Source organism: Anolis sagrei, chromosome 2 (assembly GCF_037176765.1).
Source record: "Anolis sagrei isolate rAnoSag1 chromosome 2, rAnoSag1.mat, whole genome shotgun sequence".
In the NCBI taxonomy this organism is placed as follows: Eukaryota; Metazoa; Chordata; class Lepidosauria; order Squamata; family Dactyloidae; genus Anolis; species Anolis sagrei.
In genome coordinates this window covers 88686336-88708326 of record NC_090022.1, presented here as the reverse complement: position 1 = coordinate 88708326, position 21991 = coordinate 88686336, and the positions used below count along the sequence as shown (strand labels likewise).

General features: G+C 40.4%; 1 protein-coding gene across 2 annotated transcripts in view; it reads right to left on the bottom strand.

The window, feature by feature from the left end:
* Positions 1–21991, bottom strand: part of KLHL3 (kelch like family member 3) — a 76492-nt gene that overhangs the window by 49852 nt on the left and 4649 nt on the right. For both annotated transcript variants that reach the window (XM_060765334.2, XM_067463682.1), the window contains exon 2: positions 9288–9401. In XM_060765334.2, coding sequence (XP_060621317.1) covers positions 9288–9401 — 114 coding nt within the window. The remainder of the gene's footprint in view (positions 1–9287; positions 9402–21991) is intronic.

Genomic DNA, 21991 nt, shown 5'->3' with positions numbered 1-21991 from the left:
CATGTCAGACTCATCTACATGTACAGTGCAAATTGAAGTAATCACAAAATTTGGCAAATATATCTCATTTATAGATTTGCATATTTGGAGTTTGTTAAACACTTATTATCATCTTCACTTTTTCTAGATTTAAGTACTTCACCAGAACAAGGGTTTTGAGTAATACCACATGGAAGAAATAATATGAAACACTCAAGGTCTTTCACATTGAGCTCACATAGCTATCAAAACTGAAGGTGGCATGGAAACTGAAAGAAACAGAGAAAATAAGAAGAATCCTGTAGTACACACATAACCCTACAGCTTTAAATTGACATTGGCTTACAATGTCTGAACATTTACATTGAACAACCTCTAACAGTAAATTCATTATATTTAACAAACATGATAGTTTAGCTGTATTTAAAGGGCAAAAAAGAAAATCTAAGTGTTCAATTATGTTAAAAAGAGCAGTAGAGAAAAACATGCATGCACACGACCATTAGAATGAATACTGAGCTAACGATATTTATATCTGCATTGCCTGCAGAAGGTTTTTCCTCTGTAATTATGTGTAGGTGTTTTAATACCAGTAATATTTCACTATGTTTTAAAGTAGTTTCTAAATATATGAGAATGGCAATACAGTTTTTTCTCCCTTATATAATTTTTCAGTATGGTGGCAGAGCAGTATTATATAAGTCTTGTTCTAGGTCTTCCAAAAAAGGTAAAAAGAAATAAATCTCAATTTGGACATGTATGCTTGAGCCTACTCATGATGGCTAGGTCTTATGCTATGCCAAGAAATGTGAGCTAAAGAAATCCATTTGTGGATCTCACATAGGAGGGACCTTGCAACCTTTCCTTCCCAACTCTCCTACTATAGATTGCACAAAGAGGATTGCTCCACCCATCTTCTCTGTGCAAGGAGAGTGAAGATGAAATAATTGGGCACTAGTAGTACAGGCCATCTTGGGTCCTTCTGTGCCCTATAAGGATAGAAGGTGGACCTGTATCTACTAGGATCTTCACAGGATCCAGTATAGACATGCTATGATTACTGCAACGCGCCTACGTTTGGTTGCCTTTGAAGACTGTTTGGAAACTGCAATTAGTCCAATGGGCAGCAGCTAGATTACTCACCGGAGCGTCATACAGGAAGCATACCACCCTCCTGTTGTGTCAGCTCCACTGGCTGCCAATCCAATTCCGAGCACAATTCAAAGTGCTGGTCTTGACCAATAAAACCCTATACGGCTCCAGTCCAGCATACCTGCCCGAACGTATCTCCTTCTACGTTCCACCTCAGAGCTTAAGATCTTCTGGGGGGCCCTGCTCTCAGCTCCGCCTTTGTCTCAAACACGTTTGGCGGGGATGAGGGACAGGGCCTTCTCGGTGGTAGCCGCCTGCCTGTGGAATTCGCTTCCTGGGGAAATTAGGTCATCGCCATCCCTCCTCACCTTTAGAAAGAAGGTCAAAATGTAGTTGTGGGACCAGGTCTTTGGGCAATCAGGTGAAAGGACAATTGATAATGTTTGACTATGGCTTGGAAGTGGATTTGGATAAGTTAATGCAGAGTAATCATTAGTATATGGCTAGATAAATAGCCACCAGATGGACAATAGCTAAATGGATCGTGTAAGTATACTGTTTTAATCTTTATTTATTGTTCATGTTTTTTAATGGTTATATTTGCTATTTTGTATTTTATGATGCAGCATTGAATTATTGCCAATTGGAAACCGCTCTGAGTCCCCCTAGGAGTTGAGAAGGGCGGGTAAAAATGTTTGAAGTAAATAAATGATATGGCATAAAGACTATGGGTGTATCTATCAGAGGTTTTCAAACTTTTTCAATGGCCGAGTCCTTTTTGAAGCAAAAGTTTCTCATGAAGCGCCAAGAAAGGTTTATATATTATACTGTAAATAATATTATATGAGCATGGGCAAAGCTTGTGATGCACTGTGTTTTAAAATTTGATAGATGAGCCGGGTCACTGGCAGCTGGATGGAGAATGGTTGTGTGAATTAACAGGGGGAGAAATGAACAAATTCCAATGCACACTGAACATGCCTCATTTGTAGTGCAAAATAAGGAAAGAAAAAAAAGGCTTTTGGGGGTAAGGGGCCAAGGGGAAAGGCTTTTAGGGGGGAGGGAGGTGGGGGAAGGGAGGAGCCAGGAAGAGAAGGGAAAGCTTGGAAGGGGAGGAGGGGGAGGAAAGAGGAAGAAGGCAGATCTGAGCCTCTCAGTATGCTTCACAGAGCCCCAAGGGCTCTGCAGAGCACACTTCGATAACCCCTGATCTACACTATAGAATTAATGTTTGATATGACTTTAGCTGTAGTGCTCAAGGCTGTGAAATCATGAGGTTGCAAGTTTACAAGGTTTTCAGCCTTCTCTGTCAAGCAGTACCAGTGCTCCACCAAATTACAACTCCCATTAATAGTATTGAGCCACGGCAGTTAAAATGGTGCTAAACTGCATTAATTCTATAGTGTAGGTACACCCTTAAAAATGGAAGCTATATCACAAGCTAAGATAAGAAACTAGCATCCTGTGGCTGTTTTCAAGTACAAAGTTTATCATATGATGCCACTGTCCAGTAACTCATCCTGTGCCCACCATCTACGAAAGGGAAGCCTCGGTGATTACAGCTGTCACCGCCATCAACTATCCTTGGAATTTCATGCTAAACAGACATGTGACAATACTCACACAACCAAAATGACTGCTATGTCCCTCACTGGCCCACAGAGATACACCTGCAGAGAGATAAGACTCTTGTTCCCAGCCCCAAACATCACTGATTTGGAAAAGGTCATACACATTGCCATGGAAATCAGTCTTTGCTCAAAACAATGGGTTGTAAGCATTCAAGCAAATGCCACGGTTTAGTTCTGCAACAGTTCAACAGCAGCAGCAGGAAGCCAAAAGCATAAATCAGCCATAAGCATGCAAGAGAGGCTTAAGGGCAGCTGTACTCTTGTGTGTTTAGAAGAGCATCATATACAACACAATCCATTAGCTTCCATTAAGAACAGTGCTGTCTCTCAATTTCTATCTCTCTCTTTCCCCCCATTATCCCTTGCTGCAATGAAGTTACAAGAGGAATAATCTAATATTTTGTCATCTCAATGTCTCTTGTACATAACTCAGGCAGCGAAGCGCTCTGGCACGCAAACAACTATAGTCCAGTCTCTTTGTGTTCTCTGCCAGCAGAGAAGAGATAGAAGCAGTGTGAGTCCAAAAAGAATAAGGAAGCAGTACAGCACTTCATACTGCTTCCAATTATTTTGGTGCTCTTTTTGACACTTCGGTCATGCGGGGAGCATTGCTCTTCACAGTCTTCATCTATCATAGTTATAATGTTTAAAGACTAACTGTTAAAGGAGTGCAGGCGGATCTTTCTCAAGAAACTGTTATCAGACAATATGATACAAAATCTTTATAACAAAAGGCAGTAAAATGTAAATGCATAAACACCCCACCACAAAAATACGTATGTGATACTTTTCTCAGGAAAAGGGTCCTTGAGGAGCAATTTCACTGGAAGATCAGAGTTGTTTGAGGAATCTTTTCACAAAACTGGACATGATATTTGTGACAGTGCATCTTTTCTCCTATGAGTCCACGCTGGTGTATGTGCTTTTTCTTCTCTCCCTTTTCACTTTATCTTCCTAAGACACCTGTAAGGTAGGGCAGGCTGAGAGTATGCAATTGCTCCAAAATCATGAAGTGAGATCCACAGCAGGAAGGAAATCCAGGATCTTAAGCTGCAGTCCAAAACCATTAACAATCATACCATACTGCATGAACCTATGGAACAGCAGCATTCAAAGTTATCACTGGCTAGGCTAAGAGTTCAGCTACCACTAATGTCCGCTATAGATTCCTGTCATGGCCATTACTTTCTTCAAATAACGTAGTTCTATTCTATTGTGCATTATACAGGTTGAACATTCCTTACCCAGAATTCCAAAATACTCTGAAATCAAAAATTGTCCACATGGGTGGCTGAGAGAGTAACATCTTTGCTTTCTGATAGTTTGGTATGCACAAACTTTGTTTCATGCACACAATTATTAAAATATTGTGCGTAAAATTACCTTCAGGCTCTGTGTATGAAAGATAAATAGATGCTGTGTTTAGACTTGTGTTCAATCTCAAAGATATTTCATCCTGTATATGCAAATATTCCAAAACCATTTAAAAATTAACAAAATTCAAACCATTTCTGCTCCCAAGCATTTTGTATATTATTTGCATAGCTTTGCTGTTGATCTTTTATGGAACAGAGCAGAGAGATGTATGGTTTAAGGCAGTGATAACCAGGAACTCCAATGACAATGAGGAATTCACTCTGGGTTTTAATATCAATCTCAAAAGTATTTCCCAGTGAGGAACCCATTTGGGGGTTCCTCACCTTGGATAATTCCTTTCAAGTTCTGATTTAAAACCCCATGCAGACTGACTGCCCCACTTACACCAGAGTTATGAGTTGCTACTGGTGGAGGGAACACAGGAAATAATGTGTGTAGCCTAACTCACGGCCACAGGCAATCCGGAGACCTTCCAACTCAGGACGGTCATGAGGTCTCACCACCTAGTTTGCTGTGCTACATCACCTTCATAGGACATAAAAGAGAGGACAAAGGTAATGTGCAATCAGAAGTAGGTCCACTGAACATCAAGTCGCGCCGATCACTTCTAATTATGTTCATAAGACAACTGAAAGCCTTTCCTTTCAATTCTTCTGGAGAACAAAAGTTAGGGAAGTAATCTCACTGATTAATCAAAATGTTATCAAGCATTAAATAATGGGGAGAATGTAAAGAAAAGCCTCCCTTTGTCACAGTGCTGCCTATCTGGTTAAACCAGTGGTTCCTAAACCTTGGTCCACAAACGTTAACTGATTTTAGCTTCCCACAATTCTCAGTCAGCACAGCCAGCAGTCAGGGATTCTAACATTTGTTTTGAAGGACTCCGGTCTGAAAAATACTGGCTTAAACGAATGAGATTTAAATAACTGTAAGACTTGACAAACTGAAGTTAAGAAACATTCACAAGCAAATGTATCTGTAGAAATATGTGCACACGTGTGCCTGAGTACAGTAAATATATCCTCACAGATGTCTTATTACTCTTGTTTCAAGATTCACAAAGGATTCTGCACATGAAATACTGCACAAGCATTAATATGCAATCATCTGATATCACCCAGCCAGAACTGCACACTGGTGTACAAAAGTCTCTCCGTATGGCAAAAAATCAATATTTCATGAACAATTACCCAGTTTTACTGCATCCTGGCAACCCTGGTCAAAGAAAGGCATTATGGATTCATTACTTGATTCTCTAAATAGTATAATGTAGGCAGATGTCCAATACATTTTTCCTGTACAAATGCAAGAGCATGCATTCCTAGTTTATTTATAGAAATGATTATTGGTTATTAGAAGATCACTGCTGTTTGGGGCTTTTGTTGTTGTATTTGTTAGGTAAGAAGGTATGTATATTGACAGGAAATATTGTATGCGAAGCCATACACATATAGGTGGTATGGACTTAATATAAACAGAGGGAAACATACGACCCTCAACTGTTGTAGATACTGTTTACTTGTATGTGTGTTTGTTTGTTTGTCTTGCTTAACTTTCAATAAAAATGACTTAATATAAAAAAAGAAGATCACTGCTGAAATTTTGCAAACAGCTCCAATGCTCCATCATATACTAGGGAGTTGATGGAACAAGAAAAAATGACGTATCTAAAAGCAGAATACACTTATTATTTGCCTTTTATTATTGTAATATAACTAGTATACTAGGAAAGTACATTTGGTACAAGACATGGTGCAGATTTATCTTTAGCAATGTAAAATTTTATTTGTTATTTAGAAGGGCTAGCAGTCAAACAGAAAACAAGTAGTTGAACATTTCCTCTTCCATGCCAGTCAGGTATATTTGTCCTAACAGTAGTAAAACTGCACTATCAATGTTTATACAATTCTTTTCACTGGAGAATCTTTACGATAGTGAACAAGCAACTATTTCACTTGAATCCAGTTTTTTGAAGTACTGCAGAAACATTGTGAAGATTCTTACAGATTCTGTTTGAAAATCAGCATCTTATTTGTATGAAGGGCACAGAAAGTAAGGGATTATACATAACAGTTTTCCTCCATTCAACAACATGTGAGCTATTTTGAAAGAAGATGAATTCCAGGCCAGTTCAAAGCTATTCACCTTTAGACCTGTCACTAGTTCCAGGTTGTGTAGTAGACTCACTGAATAAATGAGATTTAGCAATGGGTTGACTCACCATTCAACAACTGAAATAATGGGTCTACTCTATTTAGGATTAACTGGTAGGATTCAAGCCTTATTATTTTTGCTTTGGGCTCAGGACCCTCAGCATTAGCACCCAGCAGGGTTGGACAAACATCAAGGGGCCAGGATCCTCTGTTGATCACCGTTCATGCCTGACTTCACAGACCAAGGCAGACTCTTTCCAAATTCCTTCAGCTTTTAGAGAAGTGCCATGCATCCTCACAATGTCCACTGGCCTTAGCCTGGCAGCCGCTGCAACCCAACTTTGCCCATTGGTTCCCCTCTCCCCCGTCTGCTGCGCCCCTCCCCGCCGTGCCATTCGGGTCTTTGTCTATGTGGCGTTTCCATCTGCCACCTGGCAGGTCTGCATCTGAGTGGGGTTTCCATCTGCCCCTGGCAGCTGTTGGTCAGCTCCACCACCTTGCTCCTGTGCTGCCATGCCGCTGGGCCTGCAACCGAGAGGCACACCTGCCCTCTGCCCAGTAGCTGCTGTTGGCTCCAGCCACCCCATTGTTGAGCAGCCGTGCTGCTAGATTTGTTCTGGCCACTGGGGCCTTTGCTCAGGCTATTTGCTCTTCTAGTGTGGCTTGTGCCTGGGCAACTGCAAACCCTAACCCTAACCTTTTCCATCTTCTGCCCAATAATTCACTAGGTTTGGTCACTATTCCATCTCACTGCCCAGCTCCAAGTAAGACTTTTCTTTGCCGTGCTTCTTGTGCAACTCATTAATGTTGTTATCACCGGCAAGATTCTTTTGTCATTGGGCATTCTCGAGCACGGCCAGAGACTTTACATTAACACTGGAAGGGGGTTTACCTCTCATCCCCCCCCCCCCCAAAAGGACCTTGTACTGTATTTTCCACCCTCCAAAAAGACTTTGGACTATATTATTCCTCACCAATCGTGACTCTGAGGGCCTTAGGTTTTGGGATCCAGATGATCTGGGAGGACACTAAAGGAGAGGGAGGGATGCTGTGAGGGAGGTGGGGGGAGTGTTATCCAGGCTGTTAAGCCAGCGAACTCCCAGTGAGTGAACATTTTATGCTGGAGCTGTATATCCTACAACAAATATCCGGGACTGTACAATACTGTAATTGTGAGAGGTTTCAAAGAGCAGGGCAACACAACAATCAGGTTAGCATTCTGAAGTGACTGTTACCAGGTGCCTCATCACCACATCCCATCTTTGTCCTACATTGTATTGCCAGTCCCACTGCCTGGCAAATCTACCACAACCCAGTCGAGAAAGAAGAAGAGAGCAAGCCCTGCATCTAGAAATCAGGCAGATATGAAATAGGGCACATAGCATCACATGGAGCAATAGCAGAATCGACAGTGACCTTCTTAAAACTTATTATTTTCTCCTCTTGGTTTCCACATTGCATTGTTGTTGTTTCTTTATAAATAGAAAATATAAATTGGTCTTGCCAAAGGCATACAATCTAAAATATATGTGTACACACGCACAGTGGGAAGGAAGAATAAAAATATAAAATTATACAATCCAGTTGTAAAACAAATCAGTCAAATAAAATACAAAACATACAAATATACTATGAAGCAACCAACAAATACATTAAATCTAAATATATAAGATTATAAAATAATATTAAGCTACAATTCCAAAATATCTGGAATTTTTTTATTATTAATTGTTATTTTAAAATAACAAGGGAAGCCCATAAGTGTTCAGGGTGGTAATTCCAATAGTATGAAAGAGCAAGTAAAAAATGAATAAAGCCAATTATCCATTAGGTCATCAACATCCCTCCTCTCCTTCAGAAGGAAGCTGAAAACATGAATATGGGACCAGGCCTTTGGGTAATCTGGCAGACTGACAAGGTAAAGATGACCACAATTTGGAAATGACTATGGTAATGCTGAATGGACTTACGGATTTGAGAACTCGGTGAACGTTGGCCACTAGATTGGCTTTTTAGTTGTTATTGTATTAATTTAATGTTTTAACTATTGTGGTTATTGCTGTTCTGTATTTTATCTGTTGAATTGTTGGCATCAAATTGTGCTGGTTGTAAGCCGCCCTGAGTCCCCTCTAGGGGGTCGAGAAGGGCAGGGTAGAAGTGCCCGAAATAAATAAATAAATAAACTAAGGAAGATGAAACCTTGGTTCTGTGAAAAGCCTAGAGCTACTAGAATGCAAATCTCAAGCAAGTAAAGAAGTCAAAAAGAAGTATGGGGTGAAGATAGGAGGAGCTAAGTTATATAAGGTTTTGAATATTAAACAAGAAATCTGTACTGAAGCCTAGAAGGAATTCATAATCAATGAGAAGATGACAATAGCATCCAAAATATTCCATCAAGTAGGGTCACCTGTAGAACTTGAATATTGTATGTATTCATGTATATATCTAGAAATTTTAGTCAGGGAAAAGTGAACTGTAAAAACCTGGACAGGCTTATCCAAGTGTCATTGTAAGCACTGTACCTTAACCTTTATAAAAAAAAGGGAATGATTCCATTCTCTGAGCAGAGAAGCAAAATCTAAGAGCTCAGGCCATCCCAGGAGAAGCATAGGCCTGAAAGAAACACCGGGCCTCTCTATTCCCTTCACCCCAGCAACACTTCTGACCTTTCTGAATGTCTGGATGGGGAAATGGTAGGGATAGCTCACCCCTGAAGCAGCTCTGGGCTCTGCAGAAAAATCCTTTGGCTTATCCATGAGTCATATCAAAAGCCATAATTTTGACATGCATGGGGTGGACTTAAACACAAGTATAAACAGCACTTTTCATGTTAGCATCAGAAGCCTAAGTCTGTGATTAAAAGCATCTGTGCAAACCAGCCATGAGACCCACGTGATGAAAAACTTCTCACATTAACGGTGCAACCAAACTTCAAGGTCAGGCTTCAATCAAGTCTCTATTTTCCTCATTTTCTTCCAAAGGAGTTCAGATGCTTCTTGTTCTAACCAGAGGCTAAGTATGTGCAAGGTGATTCAACTGAACACAAAAGAAGTACCTTCTCAATTCGTTCATGACTTTGAATGCCTTTCCCATGTGACATGAATTGATGGTCACTGTTCGCTGGTCCTTATCGCCATCTGCCTCAGGTGGCTGGGGGCATCTCTTGATGCTGTAAAGAAGAGGGAAAATAGAAACAAATTTAGCCCTTTTTATGCTCAAGAACTATAGTAAAAGTGGCCTAATAAGAAAGCACATATAACGACAGTCTCACTCATTCCTATGCATCACAAATGGTTGCTCAATTTATGTGGTATCACCAGCTGTCTATGCAAAGTGTAACTGGAACACCCTTTTACGATTTCAGCTATGCCAGAGTGCATGCCTTCTACGTAACTATGTGAAATATGTGGCAGGGACACATGCAAAAATTCTCTGCTGAACTGAGACAAATATTTGTGAATACTAGACATAGATTTTAAAGTTTCAGAGGAGACACATACATAACTCTGCTCATTCCTAAATTAAAAAATAAAAATAAAACAGAGACTTTTAAAAACTGAGTTTTTCAACTGATTTTTTTACAGCAAGCACCATACTTTTTATTACACCTGGATAAGCAAGAGCAAAAGCTACACTGCAAAAAAGCAGGAAAGCAGACGGTCTTAATCCCTTTTTATCTATTCAAACATTGTGCAAACGGAAATACTTGTGTCTTCTCTGGATACTCTCTATAATTTCTTCATTGCAACATGAAAAACAAATGTATTAATCCTTCTGCCTAAAATCAAGGGTCAATCTTGTATTACTGTAAAAAACGGAACCTGAAAAAAAAAATTTGAACTGTAGTTTCCTGAATCATCCAGCCAACATGGACATTGGCCAAATGGGCTGGGGATAGCGTTGATGCTTCCAGGGCCTGTCATCCCAAGAGATTCAGAGAACTTGTTTTCTTCACCAATCCTCTGAATTCTAATAGTTCAATAGATGAACATGTTTCACAAGTCTTTATTGTGGCACAGCAAAATGCTATCATCATATCTATAAAACACAGCATCTAGATAGGTGATAAAGCAAACCACAGTACTATTTATTTATTAAATTTACGAAGATACGTTTGTATGTAATTTTTTAAAAATACCCACAAAACCTGGGTTGGTTTATACACTGGACTAAAGACCCAATACAAAGCCACAGTCAAGAAATGTACTGTGACACCCTATTAAAAATGGCAATTGCACCCTCTCTGCAGATGAAGTTATGTATTAAAATTGAAAACCACTACTCTGCTCCACTTCAAACATCATTCTAAAATGACACTCCCAAGTTGATGTTGAACTCTGCTCAAGTCAAAAAGGTGAAGAAGGAGGGAAGAGTGCCTTTCTTTCTCTGGTTTGGTTAAGAGAGAGTGTGGAAGTCCTTCTCACCCCTGCATCACGTCACTACTTTTGTGCTGGGTCCCTCATGGAGTCAGGTTCTCCTCAATCCTTTTTTTCAGGCTGCATTCTCATTTTCTTTCTGATTTATATTTCTTTTCTTATCTGTATTACTATAGATGTAGACCATTTTAAAATTGGCAATGCAACTTACCCCCCCCCCCCCGCCGCAAACAACACAACACCTATTGTAGACCCTCTTTGTCTTTAAGTAGATCCTTTCTTCCTAAGAATGTTTCTTTTATGTATTTATGAAAGAAGAGGAACATATTTGTTTGTTACATGTCCCGAATATTTACCCTTACCATAGGTCAAAGTAAAATCTGTAACTTTGGCTCCCAAACTTGCCCTTAACTTATACATGAAGCTGATTTATACACAAGTATATATTGCATCCACTCTCCAGTAAGGTAAAAGCAAATATATAGTATTCTTTATGAATTTTTGTCTTTGCAATTAAACAAGTATGAACCACTCAATTAAATTCCATAAGCACAGCCCAACTGATTTTAAACTAAAGTGTGTAATGTTACTCAGAAGGAATGTGCTTTTTAAATCCTAAAAGCCAATGCCATTCCTCCCTGTAGCCTAGAAATAAACATAAAACCTTGTCAAACCAGTTCCACCTTTAAACAAAAATAAAATAAAAACACATTCATTGACAGTGTGTTACCAATACAGCTGTAGGAAAACAGTTCCTGATCACTTCTCTGATAATGTTACCATTTCCCCAAAGAGAAAAGCTTTTTTAAAACATGGTTCAAACAAAGCCAAAACTAACCTGTGCTGCATTCCACATAGGCAGTTTCCTGTTTTCACTGGATCCTCAATCACTTGGCTCTTTAACGTAATGGATTTCTACTGTAGCCACATTATGCACTTAAGGAAGGTGAGCTCATGCACAAGACATTACAAGCCCCTTTCACACAGAAGTTTGTTCAATTAGATTGTGCTGGTACAGCTGTACCAGGAGCTCCAATTTTGTTTGCTTTGCATTAAATGTTTGTTTGGAATCCCAGGCTTGGGATTTTGCAGCAGTGTGGCTTCCTGTTATAGTTTGCAATCATAGGGCAAGCCACCTGTCAATTATCGTTAGGTTCACTGGTCCTGCCCCTTTTTGAGTTTTGGAGGGAATAGGAGCCTTTTTGAGTTAGTTCTCACAGAGAAGCTTTTCGCACAGGACATAAAACGAAGTAGCTCCTGTAGAAAGCTTCGTCTTCTACGGCTTGGCCGGGGAGATATACAGCCTACAGCCTGACTGGAGTTATACAGCCTTACAGCTCCTTCGCTGAGGGACTTCAGTCAGCCATCACAGCAACCTGAACTCCTTCTTTTTCCCTTGAAGTCTACAAAGCTCTGCTTGGCAAGGGTCGCTCGCGGAAGCCAGACGCAGTTGGTACCGGGTGCAGGGGCTCCACGCCAAGAGGCAAGTACAGACTGCCCAGATTAGAAGTTAAGGATTTCCCCATTAGTTAATTACAGTTAAGAAGATAGTGCCTGTTCCCAGTGAACAAGATTGCAAGAACCAAAAGACTGTTAAGAAAGCTTGAAAGTACCTGTTTGTTTTCATCAATAAAGAACTTTGTTGGATTAACTTTAAGCAATCTAAAGACTCTGTTTGGGGGAATCTAAGGGTCTATAATCTGAGGCAGCCCCGGCGTCTCGTTGGGCCCAGAGAATTTATGTCCTGTCTACAGTTTAATGCACAGGCCCAGAGTGCGACAGCATATAGATACCAAGGCCATTGAGTTAAAGTAACATATATTGTCTCACTCATCTTATCCCTCTTCACTCCATCTTGAAATATGGTCCTTCAGGTGTTTGGGATTTAAACTCCCAGTAGCCCCAGCCAGCGAGTCCAACTGTCATGAATTCTAGGATCTGAAATCCAAAACATTTAAAAACTAAAAGCTGGAAACCACTAATCAGATGTCTCCACTCAATCAAGCTGGAGGACCTAGAGATTCTTAGAGAAGTGTTCTCTCTCGAAATATCTATATTCTTCAATGTGAAGTTGCCACAAAGTCGCCCTGAGGAACCTAAGATGCATAGAAAGGGTTATCTTATCCAAATCTGCAAAAGTTAAACCCGCAAATGTATGGAGTTAACTGTTTAGGCATTTGTGCCACACTTATGGGCACCTGGAAGGGAGTGCTACATCATAGACAAATCACTCAGGGCTGCACAGCATGGTAAGTGGTGTTTCAAACATTTAAACAGAGTTAGTATTAGAAAACAACAAACAAGATTCCCAACAATGAGTTGGCAACTCAGGACCTTTTCTAGAACAAACAGGGAGGGATTGTACAATTGAATAGTTCGATCAACAGAGATATCAGTGTTTCTCTTTGTGACATAATCCTCCTTCAAGCAGTCACCTGAACAGGGCTAAAACTAAAGGCGGATATGTGAATGGCACCAAATTCACATCTTCCTGATGTCCCTGACGGTTTGGGTGTCAGTTAGACCATTTGAAATCCTAAATTTACCAGCAAGAGCAGTCAAACTGCAACTCATGGGCCACATGCCGCCCCAGAGCCCCAACTTGGGGTTCCTGATGCCCCAAAATAGGGTGCTCCCATTAGAAGTCCCAACATGAAACATTAGGTTTGCATTGGAAACATGGTCTCTGTCTCTTCAATTGTTGTACCTACCATTATTATTGTTGGTCTGAAATTATATCCAATAACATATTGTTCTGTTTCTGTACTTTTAAAATGCCCCTCTGTAATTCTTTTGTTTAATATAAGTTTGTTAGGAGTATGCTGGATTATCAAAATGTTTTGTAAAGGACGTTGTGTCACAGACAAAAAATGATGAGTAAAATACATTAGTTGTAATACAGAATGCTGTTATTAGAACCAAATAAAAAATTACAAAATAATAAGCAAGATTTGTAGGGTTCTTCTTCAAGTCAAGACATAATAAAAATAGCACCAAAAAAAACCCAGCAAGAGAGAAATGTAGGAAAGTCTACATGTGAACCATGGCATAATTCAGAAATTTAACAAATGTAACTTCATCTCATTTGCTAATAAGGTTGTTACGTATCTGATAGGATTGTGGTATGTAGATAGAAGGCAGCCAATGCAGCAAGTTTGCACACAAACACTTCATCACACTAGAGAAAAAATCCACTTAAAATCCAGTTTCTGCCTCCTACAGAATTCTGGGGTTTGTAGTTTAGTTAGGATGTTAAAGGCTCCTCCCTAAACTACAAACCCCAGAATCTGGAGGCAGAAACCGGATATTAAGTGGATATTTTCTCTAGTGTGATGAGGCCCTACTCAACCAATGCATAGCTCCTGCCCTCTGATGGGAAACTAGCTCTTCAAGTGTTGTAGTACAGCGTGATAGTAACGTTACTACTACAGGTAGAAGGGAGAAGAGGGCTGCGCAGGTATTGGAGGAGGAGCAGCAGCGAAAGCGGATTAGAGACATATTCATGGCACCAACTGATTCCGAATACTTTGAGGGTTTCTCAGACTGTGAAATGGGGGAAGGAGAGGAAAGCAGGGGAGTTAAGCGGGCTTGGACGTTCCTGGACTCTGGACTGCTTTTGGACTCTGATTTTGCTTGCTCCCACATTTAAACAGAGTTAAACAGTATTCTGGTGCCTTTTTGACATTTTGAATTACAAGCAGATTGCTGTATATTTTCGTTATCCCAGACTATACTCCGGGATAATCAGGATTATATTTAAATTGGGTTTTTCACTTAGCGGTTGGTATAAACTTTTAGTTTGTGCTAGAGACACTGAAGCAAGTGTCTCACAGCCTGTGTTTGGACCATTTATATTGTGTTTGGCGTTCTTGAGGCTTCTGGGTCTTCACAACAAGCCATAAATAATACAGAAAGTTAAGATAAATGTTGTTAATTGGCCAAGATAAGAAAAAAATGTTTCTCCAACATCTCTTAATTTCTTTCAGCCTTCCTAAATGTTTTGAGGCCCTCCAGAACAACTATGGTCAACTTTCACTGAAAGCTGACCACAGAAGCACACTGGAGGACTGACAGACTCTAAGACATAACATTTTAATGAAATGCATTTTTTTTCTTACACTGTGCTTCTGAATGCTCTGCCAAACTGGTTTTTCGTAGCACCTGTATGAATGCCAAGCATTTCTGCCTTAGGACCACTTTACTTTCCTTAAAGCCAAGAAGCTTCTCCTTAGCCCAATCTCTCCAGCAGCATGCTGTTCCATTCAAGAGTAACCAGTAAATATCAGGATAGTAAGCTCAATTGACAGTATGTACCACTCTCTTATCCGCCTACTTGTTTGAACAGTCTGCTGCTTTGCAGAAAAACATTTGGTTTCCTACTTTGGCTGATGCAACAGAATTATACGGACAGACCAACCAACTGAAAAGATGCTCCCAGAAAAACAATAGCTATTATAGGAATTTAATGACGACTCGCCTCCTGATAACATACTGACAAATGGCCAAATATACCATATACATTTGAATATTTTTAGTAGTGATATTAATTGCACCCCAATAAAGTTACTGCATATTCAGTTCGCCAATGCTAGGTTTCCAGTGGAAATGTCATGTGACAGACTTTCTTTTACCTGACACACATAAACTTTGAGAAAGAGCAAGCTTCTCTATTCTTATATATATAACATAGACACCAGATCCTGTCTGATCATGAAAGCCAAGCAGGACAACTCTGGTTATTACTTGGATGGGAGACCACCAAAGAACACCAGGTACTGTGGGCTATATTTCAGAGGAAGGAATAATCAAAACCACCTCTGAGAATTCCTTTCCTAAGAAAACCCTATAAAATTCATGGGGTCACCATAAACCCACAGGTGACTTGAAGGCACATATACATCCCTAGGATTTTGAACATATCTGTAGTTTAGCTATATAAATGCCACACTTAAAATAACAGGTTTACCTTTAATCCTAATAAATAGATCCTGTTTTTTCTTTGGAAATCATTCTTTTTAGCAATTTTTGTATGGCTAAATAAAGTCGCCATTCTTAATGGCAAGTACTGGCTCAAAGTTGAAAGACCCCTTAAAGAAGTCGGAACTGAATGTATGAAAATATACATACATGGCAACTATCATACAAGATAACAAGAGACTGCAAGTTAATAGCTTAAAATCTAATCAGCCAGAAAGACTTGGGGGCAGAGACAGGCTCACACATTCCAAAATATCCTAGGTTTGTTTCAAGTCCCAATTGCTTTGCTTAATTTTTCCATGCATATACAACTTGCTCTCTATTCCCATCTCTCTAATATTGAATGAGTTTCCACACTTTTTGGGGAAAGAAACTCTTTCACACCGACCTTTCCCCTATCCAAAGCTCCTCTCTCCCATCTGTGTGAAAGGAAGAAGCAATGAGAGACAATGGACAAAATTGACAATTTACCAAATGCTAGCCTGGAATATATGTGATTCCCAGAGTAGCCTGGAATATGACAATTTCTTCCTAGTGACTGTATTAATGCCCATGCTTCCCAGTCTATCTAAGAAAGAACGGGTGTCAAGAAAGAGAAAGAAAGAAAGAGAGGGGGGGGGGGGTGAGGGAAGGAGGAAGGAACTGGACTCCAGTGGTAGCATTGCTGTGCTTGAATGCCATGCATGACTGGGCACACCTCAAGTCAGACATGATATTCAACCACTGGTTTAAATTTTTCCTGCACTATTAGGTTGTGAAATTAAAAACTGGAGATGACTTCTGTACATTTCATGAAGATGGAATTGAAGGAGGTGGCAAACAACACCTGATCAAATTCCCTTTTCTACACCACTATTAAAGACACAGGGGGGCCCTCTTATGTTCTTTATAAGCGTCCAAAGTGAATGTTGATCTTTGTTTGTTTTTAAAAATGGCTGCTTCAAGGTTCCACTATTACCAACAGCCAAATCAAAGAAGCAATCAAAGTAACTTTGACAAATCATTCAGTTTTGGGAGTGGGTGTTAACTGCCACATACATAGTTCACATATGCCAGGAGGTAGATGGCATTAAGGGGATGAGAACTGACATCACACCAATGAGCCACAAGCATGAGTGAGACTAGGGAATAAAGGATGGCATCAAAAATAGAAGGGAGGAGACTCCTCCACATTCCTCATTTTGACATTGATGGGGGAATGGGGGCCTGCAGAGCTAAAAATAATACAGTAGTAGGGGAGAAAATAGCAGGAGCAACCAAAGCTCTCTCTTAGCACCATGCATTTTTAGTGAAGGACGTAAGCAAAACCCCAAAGTGATTAAGCGCTCGAAATGAGAAAATTATGCCACATTTTTACTTCTATCTTCAAAGGCATCCTCTCCTAGTGAAATGAAAAATTCCAATATTACCATGCACACCATTCAAACAGATCCCTGAATGTCCACAAAATGGTGAAAAGACAATCTAGTCCAGTCTATTCCGATGTGATCCTGTTTATTGGAGAACACTAATTATTTTATTTTGGTATGAGAAAACCATGATTAATACAAGAAATAATCTAAGATAAGGTGCATATCATATGCTTGGGAGATAGGGCAGAAAATACCATTCTACACAGCAGAATAAACTGTAGGGCCAATTGAATTTGATGCGGATGGTTAGGACGGTTTTAAATTGTGCTATTTTAAATGGTGTATTTTAATATTTAGAGAAATGTTTTTTAATGTTTATGTATTGTATCCAGGCATTGAATGTTTGCCATGTATATGTTGTGCGTCCCCCTCTGAGTCCCCTTCGGGGCGAGAAGGGCGGAATGTAAGTGTTTTAAATAAATTATAAATAATAATAAATAGTGCCCCATCCCCCTAAAACTGTTGACCAGCAGATTTATCCAAAGAGAAAAGAGTGTTCAAACAGCAAAGTTATGTTATGAGTGTTTCAGTTTTGGGGAGAAGACCTTGACACCTAGGGAGTTCTAAGCAAATAGTATTTTCAGTTATTCTGTCAGTAGAGACTAAGACAACAGTCAGGTTGAAATGGTGAAACTCTGATGAAGAAAATGCCTTAATTCCAAGCCATGACTTCGCTGGGAAGAGGAATTCATCCTCAAAGGCAAGGTGTTTTGGGAAGGATGTTCCAAAGAATTGCCTGCCACAATCGTCCAAGTCATGTGACAAAAGAACTATTTTAAATTCTACCAGTCCCATATCATCTCCATTTCAACTAGAACAGTAGCATAAAAAGCCACACATCAGCTGACTGTGTCAGGCCAGAAACCACCCAGAATCAATGGCCACCACAAAGACTATGGAAATTTGAGCCTCTTCTGGTACAAAAGCCTCAGGCTGAACACTGAAATCCATAATGAAACCAATTTGGTGAATTCCAACATAGCTGGGCAAGCTCAATGAATGAGACCTTTCGGCAATGGGATGGGGGTCACAAAACAACAAAATCCCTGCTCCGTGCTGGGATCCCTCTTCAAGAAATTCCAGACTCCGAAGTGGGGTGCCTGGCTTGTAATAGTCAGCATTCTGGATCCACAGATTCTGCATTCACAGATTCAATCATCCGAGGCTTGAAAATATTATCTAAAAATTTGAAAAGGAAACCTTGACTTTGCCATTTTATAAGAGGGGCACAATTTTATTGTGTCATATATAGATTTTAGTATCCAATGGGGAGGGAGGTCCTGGGGCAAAATCAAACGTCACTGCACATCTACCCTTCCTCTGTTTTCTTAGAATAATAGAGCTTGTAGTCACTCAGATTTCACTCTAACTCACAATGCAAATACTTACTGGTTTATCATTATTCCATTTTTAATTGGCTTTATGTTTCATCAGTTCATTACTGGAAGGCGTATGGGATTATTTTTTTTAATGAAAAGTAGTACAAAAATATTATTAAAATAAAAGTAAATGAAATTAATCAAATACAGACACCTTCTAATCCACTTAGATGTGGTAGTATTCCATCTTAAGGCTGCTGAATTGCAGTTAACTCACTTTTTTATAGAGAATAAAAGTTCACAAAAATGCTAATCAGAATATAAGCCCTTATATGATTCTTATGAAAGAGATGAGAAATAACGTAGATCTATAGAGTGATTTCTAACCACTTGGGTCACCTTGTCAAACATGTACTATCCCTAAACAGTGGAACTTCTACTTACACATATTTTTTGATATATCAAAAATAACAATTGCTCGGCCTGAGTTTCGTTTTAATCTATGGAATGCCATTTTGACCTACAAGCAGTTCAGAGGTCATGCTCGTGCCAGAGGCAAAGCTCACACGAGAGTACAGTGCCACCTCCGGGCTCCTCTGCCCCCCCCCCCCAGTCTCCATCCCACTCCTCCCATGGCAGCTCACTCAACCAACCAGCTTGCCTCCCCCACTTCTCTCTCCCCCTGTCTGCCTCCCTCTACCTCAGGGGTCCTCAAACTAAGGCCCGGGGGCCGGATGCGGCCCTCCAGGGTCATTTACCTGGCCCTCGCTCAGGGTCAACCTAAGTCTGGATCGACTTGAAAGCACACAACAACAGCCAAAAGCAGGCCCACACTTCCCATTGAAATACTGATAAGTTTATATTTGTTAAAATTGTTCTTCATATTAATTATTGTCTTAAGTGTTTTTTGCACTACAAATAAGATATGTGCATAGGAATTCATTCATATTTTGTTTTCAAATTATAATCCGGCCCTCCAACAGTTTGACGGACTGTGACCTGGCCCCCTATTTAAAACGTTTGAGGACCCCTGCTCTACCTCCTCATAACTCTACGGCAGCTGAGCTCCTCTCCCTCTCTCTCTTTAGGCCTCTCTCCCCTTAGGCCTCTCCCTCATGGTGAGCCATGTGCCTAGCAGAAGAAAAGGTCCCACAGAAGGCTGCGAGCAGGCCCTACCCTGCGATGGGGTGAGCCTGGCATCTGACAGAAGAGGGGACCCCACTGAAGGCCATGAGTAGGCCCTGCTTAAGATGGCGGGTACTCTTGCACTAGCACTAGCCTCACAAAAGGTAATACTAGTGCACAGGTACCTGCCATCTAAAACAGGGCCTGCTAGTGGCCTTCAGTGGAGCCTCCTCTTCCTCCAGTCATGCAGCTTGCCCCAGCGCAGGGCAGGGCAGGCCTTGCGCACAGGCTTCAGTGAAGCCTCCTATTCTGCCAGGCGCATGGCTCACCATAGTGCAGGGCAGGGCCTGCTTACTGCCTTCAGCAGGGCAGGGGATGGAGAAGAGATTCCCCAAGCTCCACGATAGGTACCAGCCAGCGAAGCCTCCAACATGGAAGGGGGGGGGGGGGGAGAGAGACTAAAATTGTTTTAATTTTGTTCTGTAATCAAGTTCTTAAAGGGGAAAGTTACATTGATTGGGGGGGGGGGGGTTGGGTTATTGATTTGGGGGAAAACTATTATTTTTTCGCAAATAAAAATAATTCCACCAAAATACACACACACAGCTGAACACCACTTAAGATTTCGAATGTGACTTCTGTGATTTGCAAGCCCTAAAAATCAAAAGGCTGCTTAGATAGAAAAGCTGGCACTTTCTGCCTGGCCGAAAAACCCTTTTTGAAAGTGCCCTGGCACACACCAACTTAACAGTGCTGATAAGCCCTTGGCTTATTTGAGGTAACTTGTGAAAGAGTGTGATTGTGTCAGCCCTCAGGCTTGTGTTACTGAGGTGCCCTTTAAGTTAATTCTTTAAAACATACGCTGCCACCATTTAAGTTTTGATTATTGCTTAAAGCTGCTTTTGTGCACAGAGGCACACTTGAGTCAGATGTGATGAACCAGGAGCAATAAAGATTATTAATAAGAACAGGAACAATGCAGGTACTATCGTGGCTGTTACAGAGATTTGTCTTGAAAGCGTAATGATTACAAAAACAGTTCTGACTTTGTTACTCAAGAAACTATTCTCTCTCCCTCCAAAAACAAGAATCCTGACAGGATAGTTTCTTTGACATAAATTCTTCAGCAGCACAGATAGTCCCAACTTGGATCTATCCTATTACTACCCTGCTATCCTCCCAATAGCTGTAAGTCTTCACTAGCTACCCTGCTAGTAACTCTGGCCAATCTCAGGCCTTTTCTACTAACCTTCAACACCACTAAACTCCTAAACATCCTCTCTCTTCAACATCCCAGTTCGATCTGCTCTCAGGAATTTAAAAACCTCTTTTTTAAAGACAGGTTTTTTTCCTCTTGGCAAGTTAGGCTCCGCCCACTCTAACTTAGCCAATCACCTTCCTTTCTCATTTCCCTTCAAAAGGCTGCTTTTACTAAACATGCCCCCTCCTGAAAATGAATGACAAAATGGATTCCCTCGGCTCCTCCTTCTAAGATGGCTGCTGACTCCTTGGGCCTACCATTTTTCTAGGCCTATTCTAAGCCTAACTAGAAGTAGATTCATTACTTAATTCATTACAGGTGCAACAGATTGATAGCATTTCAATGCATTTCAATGGGAAAATTTGCTTTGGCATACAAACGTTTGGTCAATGTTTGAGTCCACAGTGCTCTCTGGATGTCGATGAACTACAACTCCCAAACTCAAGTTCGATGTCACAGAAGAAATTAAAGTTGTATGTCAATGTATCACTGTATCCATATTGCTTATTGGTTATATCAACAACAGAGGTATGAGCTACGTAGCACCACGACATCCTTACATCCACAATGATCTCTGTTTGGAAGTTATAACAAATGAACCACCGAAGAAGCAAGAGATTAAAACAATGGGTTTCTTTTTTTAAAAAAAATTCATAGAAGCAGATTTGGAAGGGGCCAAGAGGGGCCACCTACTCCAATCCCTCGACATGCAGGGGAAAAAATCAAAGCCCTCTGCTTAAAGAGCTCTAAAGAAGGGGAACCTGCCATTTCAAATACAAGAGAGTGGCAGGAGGGCAAGGAACCACTACTTTCAATACAAAATATCTATCAGCCAGCCAATAATTGAATAAATTAGATTTGATAGAAACTGTCATAGTTGTAGTCTCCAAAAATAAATATTCCACATTCTCTGACCAGCACTAATTGAGACATGGAAATCAATGAACCACGGAGTTGAAAAGGCTATCTACTCCAATCCCTGCCAGTGGAGGACTCTACCACTAAAACATTCCTGAGAGGCAGTCGCTTAACTTTGATTAAAAACCAACAGCAGAGAAAAGCCCAGAGGTATAACAACTGACATACTGCCTCACACTTGATCACATCTCTAGCTCTGTTTTATACATTAGTCATTATCTGTCACAAAGGAGGCATATGGTCAGCTTTTCAAAATCTCAAACACATTCAACTTAACTTTCAATACTGCAAGGTATAGTGTTGGAAATGCTTTTTGAGGGCGTATCAGATATACTGATGCATAATTGTTAGCAGTGAAAGCATGTCAAGCT